The sequence below is a fragment of the Eschscholzia californica genome, unplaced genomic scaffold, assembly GCF_041429995.1.
Source record: "Eschscholzia californica isolate CP2 unplaced genomic scaffold, dmEscCali1.0.p SCAF_3, whole genome shotgun sequence".
NCBI lineage: Eukaryota > Viridiplantae > Streptophyta > Magnoliopsida > Ranunculales > Papaveraceae > Eschscholzia > Eschscholzia californica.
The window spans coordinates 17516049-17540882 of NW_028238420.1; the positions used below are offsets into that span (position 1 = coordinate 17516049).

General features: G+C 35.6%; 1 protein-coding gene, 1 long non-coding RNA gene and 1 pseudogene across 2 annotated transcripts; all 3 read right to left on the reverse strand.

The window, feature by feature from the left end:
• Positions 1-76: 76 nt before the first annotated feature.
• LOC147548776 (uncharacterized) lies at positions 77-1432 on the reverse strand (annotated as a pseudogene).
• A 784-nt stretch (positions 1433-2216) lies between these two features.
• LOC147548777 (uncharacterized) lies at positions 2217-8749 on the reverse strand. The gene is made up of 14 exons (XR_015237601.1): positions 8447-8749; positions 7964-8084; positions 6652-6704; positions 6412-6464; positions 6184-6248; positions 5574-5620; positions 4772-4847; positions 4448-4513; positions 3937-4003; positions 3761-3826; positions 3237-3382; positions 2756-2836; positions 2554-2655; positions 2217-2479 (listed from the first exon to the last, which is right to left on the reverse strand). It is a non-coding gene; the product is annotated as an uncharacterized LOC147548777 (long non-coding RNA).
• Positions 8750-18043: 9294 nt separating this feature from the next.
• Positions 18044-24262, reverse strand: LOC147548778 (cellulose synthase-like protein E6). Its single transcript, XM_086671997.1, has 8 exons — positions 23618-24262; positions 21771-21911; positions 21313-21441; positions 20743-20955; positions 20512-20641; positions 20298-20389; positions 19201-19548; positions 18044-18808 (listed from the first exon to the last, which is right to left on the reverse strand). Exons 1-8 carry the CDS (start codon positions 24197-24199, stop codon positions 18260-18262), a joined length of 2184 nt encoding a protein of 727 aa, XP_086528123.1. The 5' UTR covers positions 24200-24262; the 3' UTR covers positions 18044-18259.
• Between the last annotated feature and the right edge of the window lie 572 nt (positions 24263-24834).

A 24834-nucleotide genomic window follows, 5' to 3' on the forward strand; every position in this document is an offset into this window, starting at 1 on the left:
AACCATAAAGATAATGATTTATTAATTCCGACTGAATGGAAAAAAAACTTAAATATAATGTCTTAATGCGGAATCATCACAATAATACTTCTGAATATACGACATTTGTCGTAGTGAATGCCTTTTCATCTTCCCGCAACAATATACTCAATTTAGTAGCAGATGTGCACCTCGATAAAGCAACATACAATTGTCCATGGCTAAATACTGGGGTGCGAAGATCAACCCCCACAAATTTTACTGATTGACCTTGAGATTTGTTTATTGTCATTGCATACGCTAGCTTCACAGGAAATTGACGCCTTGTGAACTGGACGGTCGAATCGGAAGACGTAGGTGATAGAGAAATCCTTGGAATAAATACCAAGTTTCCGACTTTATCTCCATTCAAAATTCTACATTCAAGTACCCGAGACGCACATCTGATAACCATCAATCTCGTGCCATTACACATCCCATCTTTTGTCTTTTGGAGAAAGATTTCGTAACAACATAACAGGACAACCAACTTTCAATTCTAATTTGGACGGTGGAAATCCAGGTGGATTAAGTGAATTTAATAATTCAGAGGGATAGCGAGCAGCGTTAGTGTAATCGTTTGCTTCAGCTTCATCCATTTTGTCGGCAGCAAAATAAGTAACTGTTTCTCCAGGAATTATATTTAATGCCAAAATATTGATTTCACTAACATCGTCATTACGTGCGGAGAGAATGGTTCTTTCCGTCAAATATTCAGAAGAACTTGTTCCCACCACATGTAATCCTGGATAAGTCGAAGAAATCAAAGAATGCAAATTATTGCATCTGTTGATAGAAGACGGCAAGTTAACTCTTTCGGCTGTACTTGATCCAACCTTCGGAAAATATAAAAGATGATGAGTAAAAGGATATATAGTTGAAAAAGAATATGAAATTAAATATAATGCTTTATGTTACCTAAAGAAAATAAAAATCACCTCGAGTAAAAAATTTGAAAAATGGAGGTTTGCAGGTTCTTCGAGACATAACCGCATGTTTTGATCAAGAGTGAGGACATTAATAAAGTCCCAAATAGATGACCGCCTAAGCGACGCACCTACGATCTGCTCCCTAACTCCTTTTGGTATCACAGGTAAAATTTGTCGAAAATCTCCCCCCATGACGACTGTTATACCACCGAACGGTCTGGTATCATCACGAACATCTTGTAAGGTACGGTTGACTGCCTCAACGCAATATCTGTGTTGCATAGGAACTTCATCCCAAATAATTAGACGTGTTTGTCTAAATAGATCTGCGTGTGGAGTCTGCTTAGCAATGTTGCATATTGAATCCTCATGAACATCCAAAGGGATACGAAAAGTGGAATGGGCAGTTCTACCTCCAACTAATAGTAAAGAAGCAATACCAGAAGAAGCTACTGTGATAACAATAAAACCCTTTACACGACAGCTAGCAGCAATCGTGTTGTACAAAAACGTTTTACCTGTTCCTGCTCCACCATTCAAAAAAAATATCACACCTCTTTCTTCATTAACGGATTCAGTTACTGAGTGAAAAGCTGTTTTTTGTGCGTGATTTAGACGTTCAACATTACAGTCAACATCTGAAATCTCAATAGCAATTTGAAGTTGTCTGTGCTCCCAAATAAACCTATTACCAACAATTTCAGTCCATATTCCAATCGGTTTTGGCATGGAGGGAAAGTCGTTTTGAAGGTTTTTTCCAGACTCTAGAAGTAGGTCATTGAGAAGAAACAATCCAAAATCAAGTATTTGTTCCTCAGTCGGATTAGGAATGTCACGCGTGGTACGAAGGTTATGTGCAAGATCATCACATATATTAAGTGCAAATCATTCCCATAACAGGTGTGGGTTTAACGGACAACATTAAATGAGAATGACACAAAAAAGCCTCCTCAACTGGTAACCAGAATTCATAAACTTTGCCTCTTCTAAACATTGTATCCACTCGTCGTCATCTTCCAAAACATCTGTAATAACTTCCCGTGCAACACATGCCAATGAGAATGACGTTCATTCGAGGGTTGGGAGTTGTTTGGGATAACAGTTGATATTGAATTGTCATCACTATTTGGACTTGAATTTAATTCAGGGACGACTGATGATACTTCATTAATTTCATTCCCATGTTCTGAATTTTGAAGATTATGCACAGTCGGGACCTCTTCAAGAATATCATTATGAACATGAGAATCTGTTACCATCTATAAGACAGAAGCAAAAGTTAATAATTACATTACATGTTATAAACGTGCATGTCATCAATTGTGATAATTCTAAATTACAGATTGATATATGTATTTTCAATTTTAGGTCAACACCTCTTCAAGAGTTTCGTTGTTGACATGAACACGGGAAGTTATTACAGATGTTTCGTTTGGTTCACGAATTGTCAAGGATGAACGGTTTCTGCTTTGTAAGATTTCTCTTTCACGTCGTCTTCGTTGGGATAATGTGTGTGGTGATAACGGAATATCCTACCAAAATGAACTCACATCAGAATAAATAAAGTAAAAGAAAAAAAATTAAATCTATTATAATTAATGCTTACATCAAAATCTGTTGCTTTTCTTTTTCCTTTCTCTTCTCGTGTAAATCTTCTAATTCCTTGGGGAACTTGACCAGACGTAGTACAAACAGATACATTAGATAACTGGCAACAATCAAAATTGAATCAGTTAAACCAATAGCTGAAATATCAATAGCTAGAGAGTGAGGGAGAAAGACTGAGAGAGACTGATGTTTATACTCACATTTGCACGTGTTTCATTTCTTTCAGTTGGTGGACTCCGTTGTTCAGGATTGGAAGTCATTCACTTGAGATTTTATTACACCTAAAATAACCATACAGTAACTCTGGTTAATTTAAAATCGATAACGACCAAGAATCCTAAAAACTAAGTAACCTATGATTTCACTATGCTAAAAAATAGACTTCAAATAGATTATTTTCGTATTATTCATTGTTTCATCCATTTGAGTTTGTCTCTAATGTAGGAATTATATGATTATATGATGTAAATATTTAAAGAATAACATTATTCTTATAGTTATTCTTATAGACAGTAAAATTCTCAAAATAAACCAGCATTCATTGCGACAATAACATTCTTCTTCACATTAACTCCTAGTCAGAGAGACAAAAACATTTCTTAAAACTTTTTTTCAGCAAGGTAATGAAAGATAGATCACCAAAAAAAGCCTATAAGCACATAAAGGAGAAAATATGTATACCTCGAGCTGGAACAAATCGAACTACTGCTTCGTTTGACTCTAGAGTTTGGGAACGAATCGAAGAAATCGAATTAATGGTGTTTGCCGTCTTTCTATCAACAGGAATTCAGAAGTTCCAAACTTCAGTGAAACATTTCGTACTGCAACTTTAAACAAACAATACAAAACCAAACGGTAAGAAGTGAAATCACCCTTTGTCTCATTTTCCCTTTCTATACCCCATCTAGACGTAATAAATCACTAAAACTTCACTTAGTTTACTTTATCTACAAAAGCAGGTAAATTCAGTTTGTAGCTTTTACTTCTTTGTTTTCTTGTCATTTCAATTTGACTAAGTTTAAATACTATGTCGAGGCAGGTATCAGATAACAATGACATTGTAGTGACTACCCAAGAGGCCAAGAAGATATGGCTGTACTCAAAAGAGAGCACTAATATACCACCATTAACATTAACATATACCATTAAACAATTAACCAAAAAGATACAGAAAAGTTAAACATAAACCAAATTTGAATTCTTACCAAAACAGAAATTAACCGACTTATAAGCAACGGAAAAACCGAACTCCTAAGCAAGAGAAAATAGAACTGGACAAAGAGAAAAAAAAAACAGAAATCAGCATCATTAACATATACCATTAAACAATTAACCAAAGAGATACAGAAAAGTTAAACATAAACCAAATTTGAATTCTTACCGAAACAGAAATCAGCCAACTTCTAAGCAACGGAAAAAATCGAACTCCTAAGGAAGAGAAAATAGAACTGGACGAAGATAAAAAAAAACAGAATTCAGCAACATTAACATATACTATTAAACAATTAACATATACCCATTAAACAATTAACAAAAAAGATACAGAAAAGTTAAATATAAACCAAATTTGAATTGTTATGGAAAGAAAAATCAGTCAACTTCTAAGCAACGGAAAAATCGAACTCCTAAGTAAGAGAAAATAGAATAGGATGAAGAGAAAACTAATGTGAACTGTGTGTGTGCACCTATATTACTATTACTATTCATGCTCATTTTCCTTTTCGGGTACATATAGAACTTGGGGTAAAAATAGGACTGAATTCTAGATCATTTATAGTTTTGGAGAATAGTCGAAGTAATAAACAAAAATCAGACTACTATTGTGAATACCATTAAACAATTAACCAAAGAGATACAGAAAAGTTAAACATAAACCAAATTTGAATTCTTACCGAAACAGAAATCAGCCAACTTCTAAGCAACGGAAAAATCGAACTGCTAAGGAAGAGAAAATAGAACTGGACGAAGAGAAAAAAAAAACAGAAATCAGCAAGATTAACATATACTATTAAACAATTAACATATAACCATTAAACAATTAACCAAAAAGATACAGAAAAGTTAAATATAAACCAAATTTGAATTGTTACGGAAACAAAAATCAGTCAACTTCTAAGCAACGGAAAAATCGAACTCCTAAGTAAGAGAAAATAGAATAGGATGAAGAGAAAAGAAAAACAGAAAAGTTTAAACATAAACTAAAATTGACTTTTTACCTTTTGGTTAATCAAATTCTTAAGCAACCCAAGCAAGGGAAAAATCAAACTCCGAAGCAAGAGAGAAATCTAAGATCTGGATGAAGAGAAAAAAATAGAAATCAGTCAACTATAAAAGTGATAAATCTTAACTGGACGAAATGAAAAAACAGTCGAAGTAATAATAATGTGAATAACCTAACCCGTATCAAAAGAAAGAGCCGACTTAGTTTTTTTTAGAGAAAGGCGTCGAGGCAAAATGTATTGGGAGGGAAAGTGATGGGAACTATGAATCAACCAACATTTGAATCAATTGTAAAGTTCTATATGAATCTTTTCTCTAATTCATGTCTTAACTTATAATAACCTCATTAATCGTCAACATTTTTCGTTTCTTAACGTGCAGATAAAACATGCAGAATGTTGTCGCTTATATGTGCTTTTCATCTATATTACTTGAATTTATATGCACAATGGTGGTCAAGTTACTCCCTGAACAACAAACATTTCTAAGATCAGAAAACTAATGTGAACTGTGTGTGTGCACCTATATTACTATTACTATTCATGCTCATTTTCCTTTTCGGATACATATAGAACTTGGGTAAAAATAGCACTGAATTCTAGCTCATTTATAGTTTTGGAGAATAGTCGAAGTAATAAACAAAAATCAGACTACTAATGTGAATAACCTAACCTGGATTATAAGAAAGAGTTGTCGATGAAGAGAAAAAAAATAGAAATCGGCCAGCTCTATGTGAAAAAAACACTGAGCAACCTTTACTGGATTAAAAAAACAGTCTCACTAATGTGAATATCCTACCTGGAGAGGAAGACCAGGGAAGTGCAAAAGACTATGAAATAACCTCCCTGCAATTCAAAAAAAACATCAAAATCAAAATCAAATAACTTAATGTAATTTCAATCTAGGAAATCAATTGTAAAGTTGTTCCATGACAGGCTGCACATCAAGACTATGAAATATTTATGCAAAAAAAATACTATGAAATAACTCCCTGCAATGTCAAAAACTTGTCATTAAGTATAGATTTTCGAACACACATTAAACAGGGAACACATCTAGATTATTTGTTCATTAAGTGCAGATTTGACTGTGAGTTTCTTCAAACACATTATGAGCAAGAAGTACAGTACCTCTTTGATAGACCTGGTTGAAGAGAAAAAAAATATAAATTAGCCAACTATCTATTAAGTATAGATTTTCGAACACACATTAAACAGGGAACACATCTAGATTATTTGTTTATTAAGTGCAGATTTGACTTTGAGTTTCTTCAAACACATTATGAGCAAGAAGTACAGTACCTCTTTGATAGACCTGGTTGAAGAGAAAAAAAATATAAATTAGCCAACTATCTATGAGAAAAAAAAAGTCAGGAGCCTTAACTGGATCAAAAGAAAAACAGTCGAACTAATGTGAATAACCTAACCTGGAGAAGAAGACCACGGAACTTCAAAAGACTATGAAATAACCTCCCTGCAATTCAAAAAAAACATCAAAATCAGAATCAAAGAACACACTCTCTAAGTATAATAAATGAGGTCGGTCAAATCTAAAAAGCAAACTTCAGCGAGCACTTGTATTGTATACACAATAGTATATAAACACAAAATGATAAAGACATAGCAAAATTACTCACCTGCAGGAGAAATCTAAACACAAAGATCGCCTTGGGAGGAGAAGAAGCTCTTACTGTGAAAAGAGGTAAAATTGTCACTTCACTAAAGGCAATTTGTTAAATGTAGAAAACCAACACTCTTAGTATATAAACACAAAATGAGGTCGGTCAAATCTAAAAAGCAAACTTCAGCGAGCACTTGTATTGTATACACAATAGTATATAAACACAAAATGATAAAGACATAGCAAAATTACTCACCTGCAGGAGAAATCTAAACACAAAGATCGCCTTGGGAGGAGAAGAAGCTCTTACTGTGAAAAGAGGTAAAATTGTCACTTCACTAAAGGCAATTTGTTAAATGTAGAAAACCAACACTCTTATATACTCTGTCCATAACCATTTCAATGTCCAAAGACTTTAGTGAAGCATTCCATAAAACTTATACAAACTTATAGGTGAAGAAGAAGAAGAAGGAAGTTAACAGGAGAAGAAGAATTGCTTACTCTGAAAAATAAAAATAAAAATGGTAAAACATTTAAGGACACAAACACAACCAGCAACATGGAGGTGGAAGATTTCCTTGCTCTACTATTCCATTGGAGTAGATTGGGCAAAGGATAATTCATATAACGATTTTGTGACCAAGTGGGAGGAGATAATGATGTAATACTTTTTTGCAATGCATTAATTCAAATCTTTCAAAAAAACAAATGGACGGCACTTGAAAGAATAAAAAACAGGCGTGAACCAATGCTTTTACATTGATCTATTAGCAGTCTTTAAGTAGATCTTTGCCCTTGCAACAAATAGAGCAGAAGAGCAGAATTATTTGTAGAGTTGTGAAGCACTTCAAGTTTCAAGTGAAGTGTTGCTAATCTTCCTCAAACTTATCCTCGACTTGATTAACAACTCAACATTTTAGGTACTCTATCCTCCTTGAATAACATCCAAAATGATGAAATGACAGAATATCACTACTTGCTAATATACCTAAAGTGACGCTAGTTGAACAAATCTAAAGGAGGTTCTATGATGGCATCGTTAGATATTACTCTGATGTTATAACTTTGTCTATGAATTTTAATCTTAACCAATATGTCGTAATTACCCTGATAGCAATATGTTCCAAACTTAATAAGCTAGTATATAAACACAAAATCAGTAGGTTAAATGAAAGTGAAAATCAATTGGTTACCCTTGAAAAGCATTCCACAAAAATCTCCCCTCCTTCACAGAACTATTTTGGTTAAGATTAAAACTTTAGTCAAACATTCCGTTTGGTTATTTTCATACTTAAGGATACTGCGAGGCTAATGAGGAACAAATACTAACAAATCATACCCATAACTTAGAACTTGTTCCTAATTTATCTAAATTGATCCCAATAAAATATTTTGTAACCCCTTACTCAAAAGAGGAACAAATTCTTATCAGATTCAACAAAATCCTGAAAACCCATTACTCAAAACAAATAAATCGTACCCAACATCAGAAAACATGAAGTTTCGAAAAATAAAAAATCCAATACATCAGAAAACATGAAAAACATTTCATTTCAGTGGATGGATACCTTTGGATAGGCAACATTGAAGAATTTCACCAAACAGTTCTTGAGCAACGTCCAAAGACTTTACTGAAGCATTTCACCAAACAGTTGTTGAGCAGTGACGGTAGACTTCTGAAGCTTTAACCTAAAATAACACACAACCAAAGAAAATGAAAGCTTTTACAGTACCTACTACTTTAACCTAAAATAACACACAACCAAAGAAAATGAAAGCTTTTACAGTACCTACTACTTTAACCTAAAATAACACACAACCAAAGAAACATCAAAAACTAAAGAATTAAAGATGAAAGCTTTTACAGTACCTACTACTTTAACCTAAATTAACCTAAAATAACACACAACCAAAGAAACATCAAAAACTAAAGAATTAAAGATGAAAGCTTTTACAGTACCTACTACTTTAACCTAAAATAACACACAACCAAAGAAACATCAAAAACTAAAGAATTAAAAATGAAAGCTTTTACAGTACCTACTACTTACCTTAAAATAAAAAATCTATTTAGAACATGAAGCATTCCTGTAGTACCTATTTGTAAGGAGAAGAAGAGTTTGCTGGAGCTAGAGAAATAAAAACCGAAAGATTTTAAAGAGGCCTTTGAAGCAGTCGAGATTAGATTTTCCATTGACTTCGATGGAGATAGTGAAATCAGTTGAGAAATTCGGGGGAAGACGGCTTCGAGAAATCAGGAGCTCGGAAGTTTGGAGATTTCAAAGTTGAAGAGAGAGAGAGATTGAAGGAGAGATGTTTAAGGGTTTAGTAAAACTGTTTTGGGATGTTTCTTCGGAGAAGGAGAGATCGTGGAGAGGAGAATGAGAGGTGCCTCTTTGTAAATGACAACTTTAGCCTCCAATAAAGTCTCTAATTACTCAAACATTTAAAATAGATAAATTTTGGATTATTTTCCTCCGTCGGATGTAAAAAACACACAAATAATGGACGGCCAGACTTATACCCTGAATAACTACTGAGCTGTTTTATTATAATAGATACTTTGGGGATGGACAGATCTCTCTTCCCATGATTTAGGTATATGTCGATTATACCCATATTCCAGAGTTAACATACTCCATTGTTGTAAGGGCATAAAAGAAAGAAGAAGTTATTTAAACATGTGTCTTTTATTTGAACCGAAAGTTCATAAGTATTCAAGATTAATTTTCCACTAATTAATTTCCCACTAAATTGATTCAAAAAACTTCCACTAATTAAGGGCTAAAATTTGTGGGAAGAGATTGAATGGTTCAGATTTATAGAGCGAAGTTATGACTTGACACCCAAAACCTAGCTAATTTGTTATATAGATTTAAAGGTACGTAACTCTCATGAAGTTTTCATAGGAGAGAAATAAGAATGATGTATCATCCATGTAAACAATGTGATTTTGTCACTTTTAATGGAAATGGTTCCCTTGGTTTCAAAAAAAAAATAAAAAAATAATAATATGTTACTCTCTTGTATATAAAATTGTTCCTCACGAACAGAACGGACCTAGATCTGGTCTGTTCAGACCAGATCTAGGTCTTAAAATTAAAAAAAAAAAAAATTGTTTAGAGAGAGAGAGGAGAGAGAATTTTTTTTTTTAAATGTTTGAAGGTCGCCGGCCGGAAAATTGACCGGCCGGCGACCTTCGCCGGTGAAGATGATGACGTGAGGTGGAGAGAGAGAGGTGAGGTGGAGATTTTTTATTTTTCCCCCTAACAATTTACAAAATAAAATTGTCAAACAAAATTGACCAACTTTTGACCAAGTCTTCACACCCCGGAAACTATTTAGCTTTCCCCAAAGCGCTGGCCTTTATAAGAAATTTCTTTAGACAAATTATTTAAATATTCATCTATTATATTATACGTAATTTTTTTATTCTCACATCATAAGAAGGGCTCCGAAAAAAATTTCGCACCAGGCCCCAAAAATCCCAGGTGGCCTACAAGAAATTTGGGACTTTTTCAAGATCACCTTGTTAACTTCCTGATCTAAATATTATTGACTAATGGTACCACTGAAGTCCCAAAGGTACATAGAAAGAAACTGACCATCTGGGTACTTGAGAAGTTATCGTTTTACATGATTCGGAGAAAAAAAACAAACAATTGTTATTTGATGTCAATGGTAGCAGGCAACGAGTTGAAATGATTAATAACCAACCGGTGAGAAACTCGTGATGGATTCTACAACATACCGGTGCGTAGCTCACTTATATGTTCCCAGACCCATCAGAAGCTCAGGTCAATGGGTCTAAGTACTTGTCAGACGATAAATTTGTCTGATAGGTTTCCGTCATGAAGTTTTTTACAACTAAAGCACCACTTCCAATGAAAAAACTTGTGACCAAGGAATGAAATTTCGGTTTCGGTGGGTCCAAAATTGGAAACGTCTCGTAGAAACTTTTCGGCCAGTGTGGAAATCTGACGAATCTACAGAAATGATAGTATTATGATGCAATTATGTATAACAAAATTATTAAACCATAATGAAGCATATAAATCATGTGTCTAACTGAATAACATTATTTACTAGTTTGAGGGAGTATTAACAATTACATAGTTACGTCCGAGGTAAATTGAAAAACTTTTGGTTATAACACCCAAAGATAATATTCTTACCGATAATATTAATAGACTAATTGTTAACAAACTATGTTAGTTTGATAAGGTACGTCAATTACACAGTTGTATCAGGGGTGTTATTAAGACAAAATCAAGTTAGGTAGGTAAGTCAGGTCGTAAATCATTCAAATAGATTTAAAAAACATTAAAAGCAACATAAAAAATCAAGAGATATCTTTGAGAAATGAAGATGAAAATGATGAAGGAAGATATATGTTTCTAGTATTAGTTTCTCCGATTTTTTCGCTAGATTGTTATTATGTCGGTCGAAATTTTCATCATGTCGTTGGAAAATTTGAAATTTCCAACAATGTCGGTGGAAATTTTGAAACTGCCAACAATTTCGGTAGAAATTTCGATCATGTCGGTGGAAATTATGCAGGAAATAGTTGCAAGTGTTATTTCGTGCCACTAATCTAAATTTAGGAAACGTTTCACGAAATTTTCATTGAAATTTCGGGAAATTTCATTCCTTGCTTGTGACAGAGATTATTGAATGCATTTGTAACTTTTGAATGTCTGATTCTTCTATGTTTATAGTTTTGTTCGGATCAAACTAAGAATTTGAACTTTTACATGACTTTCACCATTGAAACATCAATTTAAAACTCAACAACTAGAAAATGATATTGAAGGAAAATAATAATGTTATTTTGATATTCCTACAGCCAGAGAAGTTTGTAGTGGGGCAGAATTTGGTTAATGGAGGGATTCCAAAGTTTTGGGAGCGATGGAGGCTTGGTAGTTTTATTAGGTCACAGCTTTGGAGAATAAAGAAAAGTCTTCGAGCCATAAAGACTTAGTCAACTAAGATAGACTTAGGGGGTATATTTATTTTTTAGCCCAAAAATTTATTATAAGTTGTATTTTGCCCCTTAATTTTCATCTTAATCTTCATCTTCATCTTCCCCTCACCTCAATCCCACAAATTCCGGACACCATTTTCATCTTGATCTTTCTCTCTAATTATCTTTTTTTGTTGAGATTCTCTCTCATTATCTTCTTTAACTAATTTCACTCCTGTAAGTGGATACCCTTTTGACTCCTCTAAAAAATTTCAAATCCGTACGACCATCCACCATGGCAATTTAAGTACTTACTGCACACATCATTAGAGTCTTCTTCTTCCAAGTTTTCAAACACTACCTTAATCTAGAGTCTCAAGATAACATGTTACTGTCAAAAACTTGATGGGCCTAAAAAGTTTCCTAAATAGGTCTACACCCGCAAGTGCACGGGTGTCAAGTTGTAATAATTTCCGGTAAGACCGGTTCGTTCCTCAGAGACTAAGTGAAACCTATTCTAAGACTTGGTCGTAACTCGGTTTTGAAATTGATTTTAGTTTTGGTTTTAAAAATAAATAAATTATTAAAGTAAAATTACAGAAAGAAAATAATTACAAGTGATACAAGGAACTCAAATGGGGTAGAGCCTAGGGTTTTCTGAATCCGTCCCTCTAACAATTCTAACGACAATTTATTTTGGTCTGATTAGATAGTTCTTTATATAACTCAGGTTTTCAGTCCATGAACGGTCTAAAAACCCGGAAGATTTTATCGTTAAAATGGTAAAAACTTTAATAAATTATCGAGAAAATAATTATTACGACTTCATCTAAACCCTAGATAGAAAATTAGTTCTTCATGATAAAGGATGGAAGCTTAACTATATAGAAAAAGGAAAGAAAAGTAGAAAAGTTGGATTTCTTACTGATTTTGTAACCAAACAGGGCCTTAGGGAAAGATTTTCCTTCTGTTTTCCCAAAATTCTGCCAAACAGACCCTCTGGGAAAACGATTTTCTCGTCTTCCCGGAAATATTTTCCCTGTGAGAAAATAATTTTCTCACCTTCTCCAATTCTCTTTCTCTCTCTATGCTTTCTGTTTTCTCTCTCTTTTCTTAATCTCTCTGTTAATTCTCTCTTTCTATCTCTCTCACAAAGGTAGACGAATTATAATCAAAAAGAAAATAAAAAATCAAGAAGAAAACTCCATTAAAGCTCTCGGCTCTCTGTTTCTTTCTCTCTCAATCACTCTCTGTTTCTTTCTCTCTCAATCACTGAATCTCTCTGTCTCTCACAAAAAGAAAAATACAGAAGATGAAGAAGAAAGATAGAAGATGATGATGATGATGATGATGAGCTCCTTCCCTGTTTCTCTCTCTAACTCCGTTTTCGTCTAAAACCGAGGGCCTTTACATCACTCTCTCTCTCTCTAATATAGTCGGTTTTGGTTGAGCTACCAGAGGAAGACTCTCCAGTCGAGATGGTGATTGTTTTCGACCCCAAACCGAGATGCTCTTCAATGTTGTGTTTTCTGATATTTATTTATAGGAGTGGAGGAAAGTAGTTGCAGTTCTGATTTCTCATTCTTCAATCTTTCCCAAATCAGAGATTTTATCTCCCTTTTGGTTCAATAATCTCTCTCTGTTATCTTATGCAGAAAATCAGTCCCTATTTCTCTCTTTATCTTCATAATTTTCCAAAGAGAACATTCATTCTCTTCTGTAAAAAATATCTCCATGATTCTGTTCTTAAGCAATGATGGAAAATATCCTCCTTTAATCTCCTCTTCATCCTGTCAATCTTTCGTTTCACGAGAGATTATCTTCTTACCAAAACCTCTACCATCTCTCTGTTTCCATCTCACAATCTTTCTCTACTCTGTTTCCACTTTTTACTGTTGAAAGAAAACTCCAGCTGCCTCATTCCTTTTAGAGGTAGGAGTTGCCAAAAGTTAATTAATTTGAATTGGTTGTGAGATGCCAAAAGTTAATTGGCTATATATCTTCTCTGTTTTACCAAAAAGATAAAACACCCACGTGTGATTGCATCACATAGGACAGGCTGGTCGAGATCTTAGGGGATTCTCTACACTAGGGATTACTTGGTCAACGTACTTTTAATTAAGCAGGGACAGCCGTCTGATTCCTTATGCCATGCCTTGTCTGCCAAATCCTACCGGCTTACGTTAATAGCTTGTCCCGTGTTACACCATAGCAAAGGCTAAGCTAAGTCCCGATTGTGACCCTCCTGTCCCACAACTGTACCGCATGTGTACCGAAATTCACATCTTCTGTTCCTGAACTCGCCACGTGTTGCTGAAAGATTTGCTTTTGACCCAAACTTTGACCCGTTTTATTTTGCTCATCCGGACTCCGATTTGACCTCCGTTTTCACCCATGAACTCATCTTTGACTCTACTTTTCATCCGATCATCAATATTAGCCTAATTTTACAGAATCACAAATGACCAGAATGCCCCTAACTATGTCTTTCTCTTGATTTTATCTGGTTTTCGCGCTGAACTCTGCAAAAGACACCTGGGAAAGAAAAACACATAATTTATCAGAGTAACTGCCCGAAATGGGCTAACTAACCCGAGTTTAAGAGATTCAGATGGGACATTTTCATGTCTCATCATTAGGGCACAGAAGATTAATTCAACCTAAAACAATTTTTCCCAACCTAATTGGGATTAAGATAATTTTGAAAATCGAACTGCAGAGAAGGGAAGAAGAACAAATCGAAAAAGGGGTTGCAGAACTAAATCTAACAAAAAGATTTATGTCAGTAAATGAAATTAAATCAGATAGAGAGAGAGAGAGAGATAGAGCAGCAAGAGAAATCACTATCTGTAGTCAGAATGATCTGATTAGTTTCGCAAACTTGATCAGAGAGAGAAAAGACGACTGAAATTCGTCGAATTTTCGGGATTGAGGCGAACTCTGTTTATTTTGGGCGCGATAAAGCAAAATCCCGCCAAATCTAGGGTTTGGGTGGGACTTATACTCTATCCAAATCATATTTTTTTTAAGATAGTTTTTAGAGAGATAGAGGGAAGAAGAGACCGCGAGGAAGTGAGAAGAAGAGGGCAGAGGAGGAAAAAGATGAAGATGAAAATGGTGGCTGAAATTTTTGGGGTTGAGGTGAGGGAAGATGAAGATTAAGGGACAAAACACAACTTTGTAAATTTTTGGGCCAAAAAATAAGTATAACCCATAAGTCCATCTTTTTTTCTGATGAAGGATAATATCATTAAAACTAAAAGCAAACAAAGAGTTTAAAGTAGCGAAGGAACAAAAGCAGGTAATACATTCCAAATTTCTTTTTTCCTAGTTTTTCTTCCCCATTTAGCAAGCGCGTCTGCCTGGATATTTCCTTCTCTTGGAGTGAAAGTGAATATAATTGCTTCGAATTTGGCCTTGAGAGCTAACACCTGTTTCACTATTTTCTGCGTTTGCCATTGGAGTCCCATGCACTGACTGTTGATGCACTAAATTATTGCTAGATTATCACTTTCTATGTGGATCTGTCTGAAGCCTAACTGATGGGCCAAAAGCATACTAGTATAGATCGCCAAACCTTCACATTCTTCAGCGTTTTGACCTTGAATTACGTCGGCAATAGCTAGAATAAAATTTGCATCTGCATCATGAATAATACAACCTATACTTGCAGGTTCGGATATAGCAGCAAATGAAGCGTCAACATTGAATTTAGAGAATGGTGTCGATGGAGGTCTCCATTGCGTTATATTCGTTTGTTTCTTGGATTTGTTTTTTATTATTGTCTCAATATTGAGAGGTGTGGTAGAGGCATTATTGATCCGTGAGATCATTTGTATGGGATCTTTGTTTGTTTGTTGAGAAGCAATTCTCGCATCTAGCCTTCCAAATGAACCATAGTATTTTCGCATATAGATTGATAGTCTCCTCATCAAGAGTTTTCCATTGTTTTATCCATTGTGAAACAGTGGATAATTGATCCGATCTGACCTGAAAATGAAACCATATCGCTTTCGCAAAAGTACAATGTAACAGCACATGGTTAATAGTTTCCCTTTCGTTACAAATTATACAATTAAAACAATTACCGATAAATTTGCCAATCTTATCTTTAACTGGTAAGCTATTGGTACAACATTTCCATAGAAATAGTTTTATACGAGGAATGGTATTGATATTCTAAATGTATAACCAATCATTTTGATCTGGGTATGAGTTATTGCCACCTGTTCTAAGGAAATTATACATAGATTTAATAGAGAAGTTACCTGTTTTAGTTAAAGTCCAGATCGGTTTATCTTCTAGGTCTGCCTGTAAATTAATGTTGGTTATAGATCTGCAAGTCTCCTCGTTAAAGCAATTAGTAATAATATTCAAATCCCACTGGTTATTCATAATAAGTTGCGCTACCCATTCCAAGTTGGATCCTTTGTTGTTCGTGGTGGGAGGGGGATGATTGGGTATCCAGTAGTCCTGCCAGATATTAATCTTGTTTCCGTTGTTGATATCCCAGAACACCAACTTTTCCATCTGAGGGAATTGCTTGCTGATAGATTTCCAGGGCCACGAGTGATTAGCTTTAGGAGGGGTAGGATTTCTAGTCTTATGGAAGTATTTACCTTTGAGAACCTGAACCCATATAGCCTGAGGAGTGTTGAGGAGACGCCAGTTGATTTTGTTAAGGAAGGCTTGGTTATCGAGGAGCGGAAGGCGAAACCTAAGCCCTCCTAGTTTTTTAGGTTTACAGATGGCGCCCCAGTTGAGAGTATGAAAAGTTTTAGTTTTCCCCACCAAAAAGTCCTCTGAATGGACTCAATGCTAGTGCAGATGCCTTTAGGAATGGCAAAACACTGCATTTGGTATCGAGGAACAGCCGCTGCGATAGTTGAGATAACTACCGAGCGACCAGCTTGGGAAAGAAGGTTGGTTTGCCATTTGGCAAGCTTATTCTTGATTTGAGATAGAATCGACTGGAAGGCCTGTTTCTTGCTTCGATTGATGAATAAATTGGTACCAAGGTACTTATCTCCAGCGGAGGTTTGATGCACTTTGAGCTCTCTAATAATCATACGCTTAAATTTAGGGTGAGCATTTTTAGAGAAAAAGATATTCGATTTGGAGTAATTAATCATTTGGCCTGAAGCCTCACTAACTCTTTCAGAATCAGTTTGAGCTGATGAACGTTATCAAGAGAATTGAGACCAAAGATCATGCAATCATCCGCAAAGAGAAGATGCTTAATGGTGATCTCCGTGTGAGGTATGGGAAAACCAATGAAAGGGGTATCAGTATTATTATTTTCCAGAAGTCTGCTGAGACCTTCCATGGCAATGGCAAAAAGGAAAGGAGAGAATGGATCACCCTGTCTGATACCTCTGCTAACATTAAAAGAAGCTCCAGGACACCCATTAATAAGCACAGCCATAGAGCTGGTCTTAAGACACGAATTTATCAGATTGAGCCAAGGCTGAGAAAAGCCCATTTTTCTCATGATATTCTCTAAATAACTCCACTCAATCCGATCAAAAGCCTTAGACATGTCCAGCTTGAGGCCAAAATAGCTTTTAAATCCTTTGATCTGCTTGAACGTATGAATAAGCTCTTGACTAATGACAATGTTATCCACAATTTGCCTGTCCGGAACATACGCGGCCTGGAAAGGTGAGATAATATCCGACAGCAGGGGCTTGAGGCGATTAGCCATGATCTTAGTAATGATCTTATAGGTAGTATTGAGAAGACTAATCGGTCTATAGTCAGCCGGCGTTTGAGGAGTTTTAGTTTTGGGGAGAAGACAGATATGAGTATGGTTGGAATTGGCAGGCAACGAAGCAGTAGTGAAGAAATGAGTGACCATATGTATAATGTCTTCATGCACTGTATCCCAATTGGCCTGGTAGAAGAAAGGAGGGTACCCGTCTGGACCTGGAGCGGCTCCATGTTTAAGAGAGAAGGTAGCTTTCCTAATTTCCTCAGTAGATGGGACTGCTATCAGATTGTCATTTTGGGAGGTCGTGATTTGAGGTGGCAGGCAATCAAGAAGATTGGAGGATAAAATGGAACCTGCAGCAGTGGAAATATTAATAAGGTGATTCGAGAAGATGGTAGCGATTTCCTTCTCGTCCTCCGTCCACGAATTATCACTCTGCTTTATGGCATTGATTTGGTTTTTCCGATTTCTAGAGGTAGCTTTAGCATGAAAATACTGGGTATTTCTATCACCCAGGTTAATGTGCGCTACCCTCGATTTCTCTTTCCATAGGCTCTCATGTTGAAGAAGAAGCGTTTCTATTTGAGAAAAAGTCTCCTTGAATTCTTCCGGATTTGTGATCAATTGAATCTTATTAGTAAGATCTTTGATCTTATTATCAAGGTGACCAAACACTTCTTTGTTATTAGTTTAACTCTTTTTGACCAAGTGGTGAGTTTAAGTGAAACTTGACTTGGTCAAGGTAAATTGACCAAGTCAAGTGAATTGTGAGTGTGGCAAGTAGACAGAGTGAGAGTATATAATTTGCGCTCCAGCTAATCCAGGACATAAGCTCAGAATAACCACGGGCTTCTCCAAAAAAGAGGTGTGCAAGAACCATTACCTCCACCAACATCATCCATTATGCAAATATTAAGCATATATATGAAGTGATTCTCTAATTTTCAATTTGAAGAACAAAGATTAGAATATGCATTTGTAAGTTTGCAATATTCAAAACAAGTTTTATTAGACGTTCTTCTCCTCATAAACCGCCGGTTAATTTGGTAACACTTTCCTAAGAAACACTCTGTTACAGTAATAACCGTAAAGAATTTTAAACCTACAAACCATTTTTACAGGATTCATGATTACCGAGCATACAGGATACAATTCAAAAAAAAAAACATACAGAAGATGGACAACAATGCATCACAGGAAGATCGAAGATACATACACCAATGCGAAACAAAGCATAACCGAGTAAACGGTTATGGATGTTGGCATTTGACCTTTATCTTTCCTCAAGAACATGGCTTCATAAAGAGGAATACTAATTAGAGTAACGTATCCGGAAATTATAATTTGTAGAACTAAATGATCAACTCCACTAAACCCTACTGTGACGATCGTCATGATTATCTTGAAAATGGAATATAAGTTGAGCAAAGAAAGAGTTGTAGGAGGAATGAACATAGGAGAGGCTACTGCAAACTCCATCATTTCTTTCTTGTATCTTTTCAAAGCTTCTTCATCAATGACTTTACTAGTGATCTCAAATCCTGATTCAGAAATACCTAATGTTTTCAAGATTGTTACCATAACTGAGAAGAGGTAAGAAGATGTTCCTTTAAGCATCCACATTCTTGTTTCATTCCACCACATTTTAATGGTTCCTTTAGCTAACATTAGTTCTCCCAAACTAAATATATGAGAGGCAACTCCTAAGAAGAGGAATATCTTAAACCAAGGATCAGATACCTACAATACCAATCAAAGGAAAACAAAACAACACAAAGATTAGTACAAGTCAAATGCCATGTGGTATTAATTACGATATGATTTTCCATAAGAGAGAAAGAGAGAAGAAGAAGCAGGAGGGAGGCACAGATGGGAGGAGAGTGAGAAAAATGGTGGTGGTGGCCGGAAATTGTGATCGTGGTGGTAAGAACTTGTGGGTGAAGGCGAGGTGAAGATGAAGCTTAAGGACTAAAAAACAATCAGATGATGCCTCCTCAGTCAATCTTGATTGACCAAGTCTTTATTCTAAGCAGACGATTTGGAATGCCCTAATTGGAGGCCTTTTAAAGTTTACACTAATAAGAGAGGATTGAATGGTTTTTTTTTGTTAAGGAGGATTGAATGGTTCATACCTTTGGAAATAAAGAGATGCCATTAACAAGTGCAAGTGGGGGTAGAATTGCATAAACAATCATGGGTAAACACCATAGAGCCCACAAAGTATAGAAACTATAGCACATAATTTGACCTAGCTTTAGTTTGCCAACACCATTAGTCCAAGGACAGTAATCTGAGAGGAAGATTTCAAGTAATCCAGTTGACCATCTCTTGTGTTGAACCAAGGTGTCATTTATGTTAACTGGTGCCAAACCTAAATATGCCGTCCTTTCTGGACTACAAAATACAGAATTCCACCCTCTTGAATGCAACACTAGTCCTGTAAATACATCCTCTACTGCACTTCCATACATCAAACCCATCTGCAAAATCAAACCAGCAATATATATTTATTGTGATTTGGAAGTTCGTTCCGGACACAAACAAAATAAGATGTAATAAAAGCTATAAATAATTTGAAATGAATATTGTCTTCTCGAACAAACCGAATCAGACTCAGTGATTAAAAACAAAGAGGGGCGTCTTTTTTACTCAAGTCCGCTTTTTGTCTTTGCGACCCAAGGACAAGACAAGTCCGAGCACACTCAGACTGGGCCTAATCCATGTTGGGCTTGAACAACACGGACTGAGGCCTGTTTGAGTGCCGTTGAACTGGCAGTCCCCACGAGAAGTGCCAAAAGTGAAGGCGGGTCTTGAGTAGACTTGTGATAGATGGATGGGGATTCTTGATTTAATTCCTACTCAAATATCAATATCCACTAGCTAGGTATTTTATTTTTTATTTTTTTTTCGGAAGTCGACTACGATCTACGTATGTCGTTACATTTGACATTGATACATCAAAGATGTGATACGCTCAATAACTGCCCACTCAAACTGAAACAAGACCGGGCCTATAGCCCAACAAGACAATGGCCTAAAGCCCAACTACATTATTTACACCCTAATAATCCCAAATCAAATAACCAAAGATTCCACCTTCTCTGGGATTTGAACCTGAGACCTCCAGGGGTTTCTGGAGTTTATGTCAACACCTTGGAACCACTTGGGCTACCAACTGTTGACCACTAGCTAGGTATTTGAAAACAGAGGAATTAGACGAGTTGTATACCTCCTTTCCCCATGGTTTGCCTTCCTCGTATTTAATAGTTGTTACTGCTTTAGCATTCACCTCTAACTCATCCCAATTTTTAATTCCTTTAACTGTTTTCATACAAACACAAAAACATTTGTTAATATAATCTTCGATTGCAAACTCAATTTTTAGTTAAAGTAGCTTATATAAATAAAATAAATTCTTGATTTAGTCTATATAAATACCCTACCTGATTTATCTTCTAATTTTATCTGAACCCGGGGATCATATTTCCTTCCATTAAGAGTCTCCCGACGATGAACTGAACCAGTTCCGGCGTACATAGGTCCATTATGCGCATTTGTGCCAAAAAATTCAATCTACAAAGCAAATGCAGTCGATCAAGATAGTCGTCCATGGAAAAGATTAAGTGTTTGTGCGTGTATATATCATATATGTATATTTATATATATAGCTTTACCTCATAAATCCTTTTAACACCATTTCCATACAAATCGTTCTCTGTGATCCCACCAAAGCTCTGAGGGAATTGGACATAGCCGATACGGTGGCTTTCTTTGGGATCCAAGAAGTAACAAACCGCGTGCCTAAGGGCTTGGGAGTTATTTGAGTACATGTCGCAGTCCACATTGAGAACTAATGGCGCGTTGCTTATTAGTGATGATACTCGGTTCTGTCAATTTACAATAACAGATTTATAAATATAATAAGTCGGAAAAAGAACATCAAGTAAGGCATATCAATAGATATTTCAATTGTCTTCAATTAGCAATTAATTATCTAACATGTTCAGATATTGGTTCAACCGTTCAAACTTAGATATTATTAACAAAAGTAATGCTAGAGAACAAGGAAAACCAGATAGACTCGGGATAAAAATCTTATGTGGCTTGCGATGATTCAATAATTAGTGGATCAGAATCATCGAAAACATGAATCATGGTAATACACATAAGATTTTTAGTTAGAGTTTGTCTGATTTTTCTTCCTTACTATTCTCCTATTATCAAGGAAGGGATGAAAAATATACCGTGGCATTGAGGGCACCAGCTTTGAAGTGATGGGGTTGACCGGGACGTTTTTCTCTTGAAACGTAGATTAGAGTTGGTATAGGGTTACCTTCGACATCTGTGTCCACTCCATCTCCACGTAACAAAACCTAATCAAACACACAGAATGTTAGTATGGAATTTGGAATAAGAGAAAGATAGCCAAGTAGAAAGAATACATTAATTTACTTCAGTCGTCTGATTAGTCTGAATCTAAATTTTCTTATTCAAATAGACTAAGTAAGTGTAAGGGGGCCGAATAAATTTTCGAAGGGGCGCAGTTAAAATTAGCCATTACCATTTCTTGGGTGAGATTGTTTGTACTTTTAAAATCAAATTTGGAAATAAAAGCCACATCTTAGGACAAGAAAAAGAACAGAGAAACTAGAACTAAAAGTCTAAATAGACAGAGAGAAGGGCAGAAATATTGAGACCCCACCTCGAGAATGCTGGGGTGGTCACGAGGGTCAACTTTGGAATCCCATGACTTAAAACCCTTGTGTTCCTTTCTTGTTTCTGCTGCTACCTTTCCTAATTTTCCAGCTTCTGCAATTCTTGCTTCCATTTCTCTGAATTTTGCCTGTTTTTAAATTTAAACCACTATTCAATCAACTAATTTTCTATTTCAGGAAAAGAGAAAACAATGAGATAATTGAACTTAAACATGGAATTGAGACACTAGGAATTGGACAATTTGGACCCAATGTGGGTTAATTTAAAGAGAAACCCACACTTTAATAACTTTTGAAAATTATGGAACCATATATTGAAATAAAAAACTAAGAAATTCACTTTTATAATATGTGAGTTGTATAGTCATCAATTTACCATTCATTATCAAATAAAAAGTTAATTAACTAAGGTTGTGTTGGGGTGGTGGTGGTGGACTGGTGGTGGTGTTGCAGTGTTGGTGGTTGTATCCGTGGTGGTGAAATATTTGTTTGTGGGATAGAGATTTTTTTCTAAATCTTGGCGGCAAAAGCATTATTCGACAAATTTCAGAAGTTGGGCCTTTGTTTCGGACCTGTTTTGAAGACTAAAATGAGTGGGTTCAACCTATTCAAACCAGAATAAATGACCTTTTAACATAAGTTTTGAAAGGTCAGGGGAGTCATAGCTGCTCCTGCCCCTCAGGGGGAGCCTTGGACCATTCTGTTATAATTTACAATTTTGACCACATGAATTATTATAGTACAAATGCTCACGATCGTATTAGGACATTGGAGACAATATTCTAATATACTTCAATGATCTGATCTAACTCTCTTAGTTCTGATTTGTCTTAGGTTCGTTTACTTTTAACTAATATATCTGATTTTTATTTATCAGAATTATTAGTCTATAGGTAAACGACAATTAATTTAAATACACGTCACATAATATTTTAGACTCCAGATAAGATAAAGACATAAAATAGAAAAAGGAAAACAAATACTACTTGCATCTTTTATATGCTAAGAAGTATAATAATGTAATACACAGTCTCGTCACTCAAGGATAAAATTCACAAAAAAAGAAAATAGTGGTTAGTGATAGTGCCAAAATCATGTAGTTGTTTTTAGATAAGTTTATTTTTTATTTATATTACTTTCGTCAACATCAATATACAACTAGAGAATTATATAGTTTTAAGATCGATGCTAGAAGAGACTACAGATCAAAACTTACTCAAGACTTACATGAAATTAACGGTTTCAGTTTCGAGTCAACTCTCTCTCTCTATCTCTCTCGATGGATTTTTTCACCTCTGATAAACGGTTGCTTCCTATTTATATCTAGGGTAATTCTACTTTTGTAACTTCTTTTACCATGACACAATCAACATTTTTAGTTTCATGTTTTTTTGTAATTAAAACTGTACTAAAACGTTTACTTTATTTGTTTGGTACATGAAATAATCCACAATGAGATGGGGTCTTTGGGCATCTTAAACAATGTTGAGGGTCGAGTTTTGGCGGAAAATGCTACCACGAAACCCCGGGGAAAAGTTTAATCGGAAACCTTCCTTGAGTAGTATTTGACAAGTAAAAGCACAAAATATTAGAACAAAAATACTAGTTTGTCCGACTTTTGGAGTCGACCACAATCCGAATGATGACGTGACCGACTCCAATCAGTCACCCCACGTAAAGTGTGAAATGAACTGACCAATTGAAGTTGGCCATGTCACCATTCGGGCCAGCTCCAAAAGTCGGGCCCAATAGCATGTTTGCTATTAAAATGAATAAAGCAAAATTGGTCATAGAGTTCAGAGTGAAAGATAACAGGTGAGAAATTATATAATACCTCCACTATCTCATACTCCTGCCGGAAACTCTGACCAACGTTACCGGAACCTGAATTTTCCGACGAGAAATAAACTTGAGGTGCTCTTGGCTCCACATTAAACTTCTTAACAAAAGGTAACCAAACTTTAGCAAAAATTGAAGCTTGATAAACTGCATGAAAAGTCAACTCTGAGCCACCATCATCAGATAAATAATAAGCAAGCTTCTTAGCATCATAATCATAAGCCATTAGTGACAAAAGAGTATTAGCCACCAAAGCTGGTGGTTCTCTATCGGGATCCGCCGTACAAACTAAAACATCCACCGGTGGTAAATCTTTAGGAAGCTGATTAGGATACTCTGTATGATAAGTTGGGGCCCACCTAAACCCTTGTTGAAATACCCATGTAACACCAAACCAGAATTCAGCTAATGAAATTATAAACCATAGAAGTTTATGGTCGGAGGGGATGTTTGTCAGACGGTAATAAAACAGAGAGAAAATTCCGGCGAGAAATATAACAAAATAGATTTTGTATAGAAATCTTCCACTGGCTGGACGACTGGTGAAGAGGCGGTCGGAGGACGGGGGCGACGCCATCTTTGTGGAGTTGTTTGGAATGGGGATGGGGTACTTTTTTTTAGTTGGAGATGTTGCTCTTGTTTGAGGTGGTGGTAAATGGTTGTGTTTATATAGGTATTTTTTTTCTGTTTTGAAATTAATCAAGTGACAGTGAGATTAGTAGTTACATTGAGATCCCACGGAGAGCACGTGGTGACCAAAACTTCTCGTTTTTGAGGTTACAATTTAGGTTTGTTGTTTTGTTCAACCCCTACTTTAAACGTGGGTGAGTAAAACCCTCTGCGATATCCGCTTTAATGAAAATGTTATTTGATTCGAAAATTGAGGTCGACTACAATCTGTAAGTCGATTTGGTAGGTTCTCATTGACCCAGACACTTGAAAAAAAATGTCCGGATCAATGAGAATCGACTACATTAGGTTCGGTACTATGGTCGATCTCTATTTTCTAATCAAACAACATATTTGTTTGTTTGTTTAACGGAAGCAATTGATGATTGATTTTCGTTGTATAATAATGATATTTTTTTCGGTCAAGATTTTAAGTCTTACGAGTTTTGTGGAGATTGAGATTTTGGATTGAACTTGAGGAATCATGTGGTAAGTTAAGTGAACCCACTTTGGACCTGAGGTTAAGATATTTGTATAGGAGAT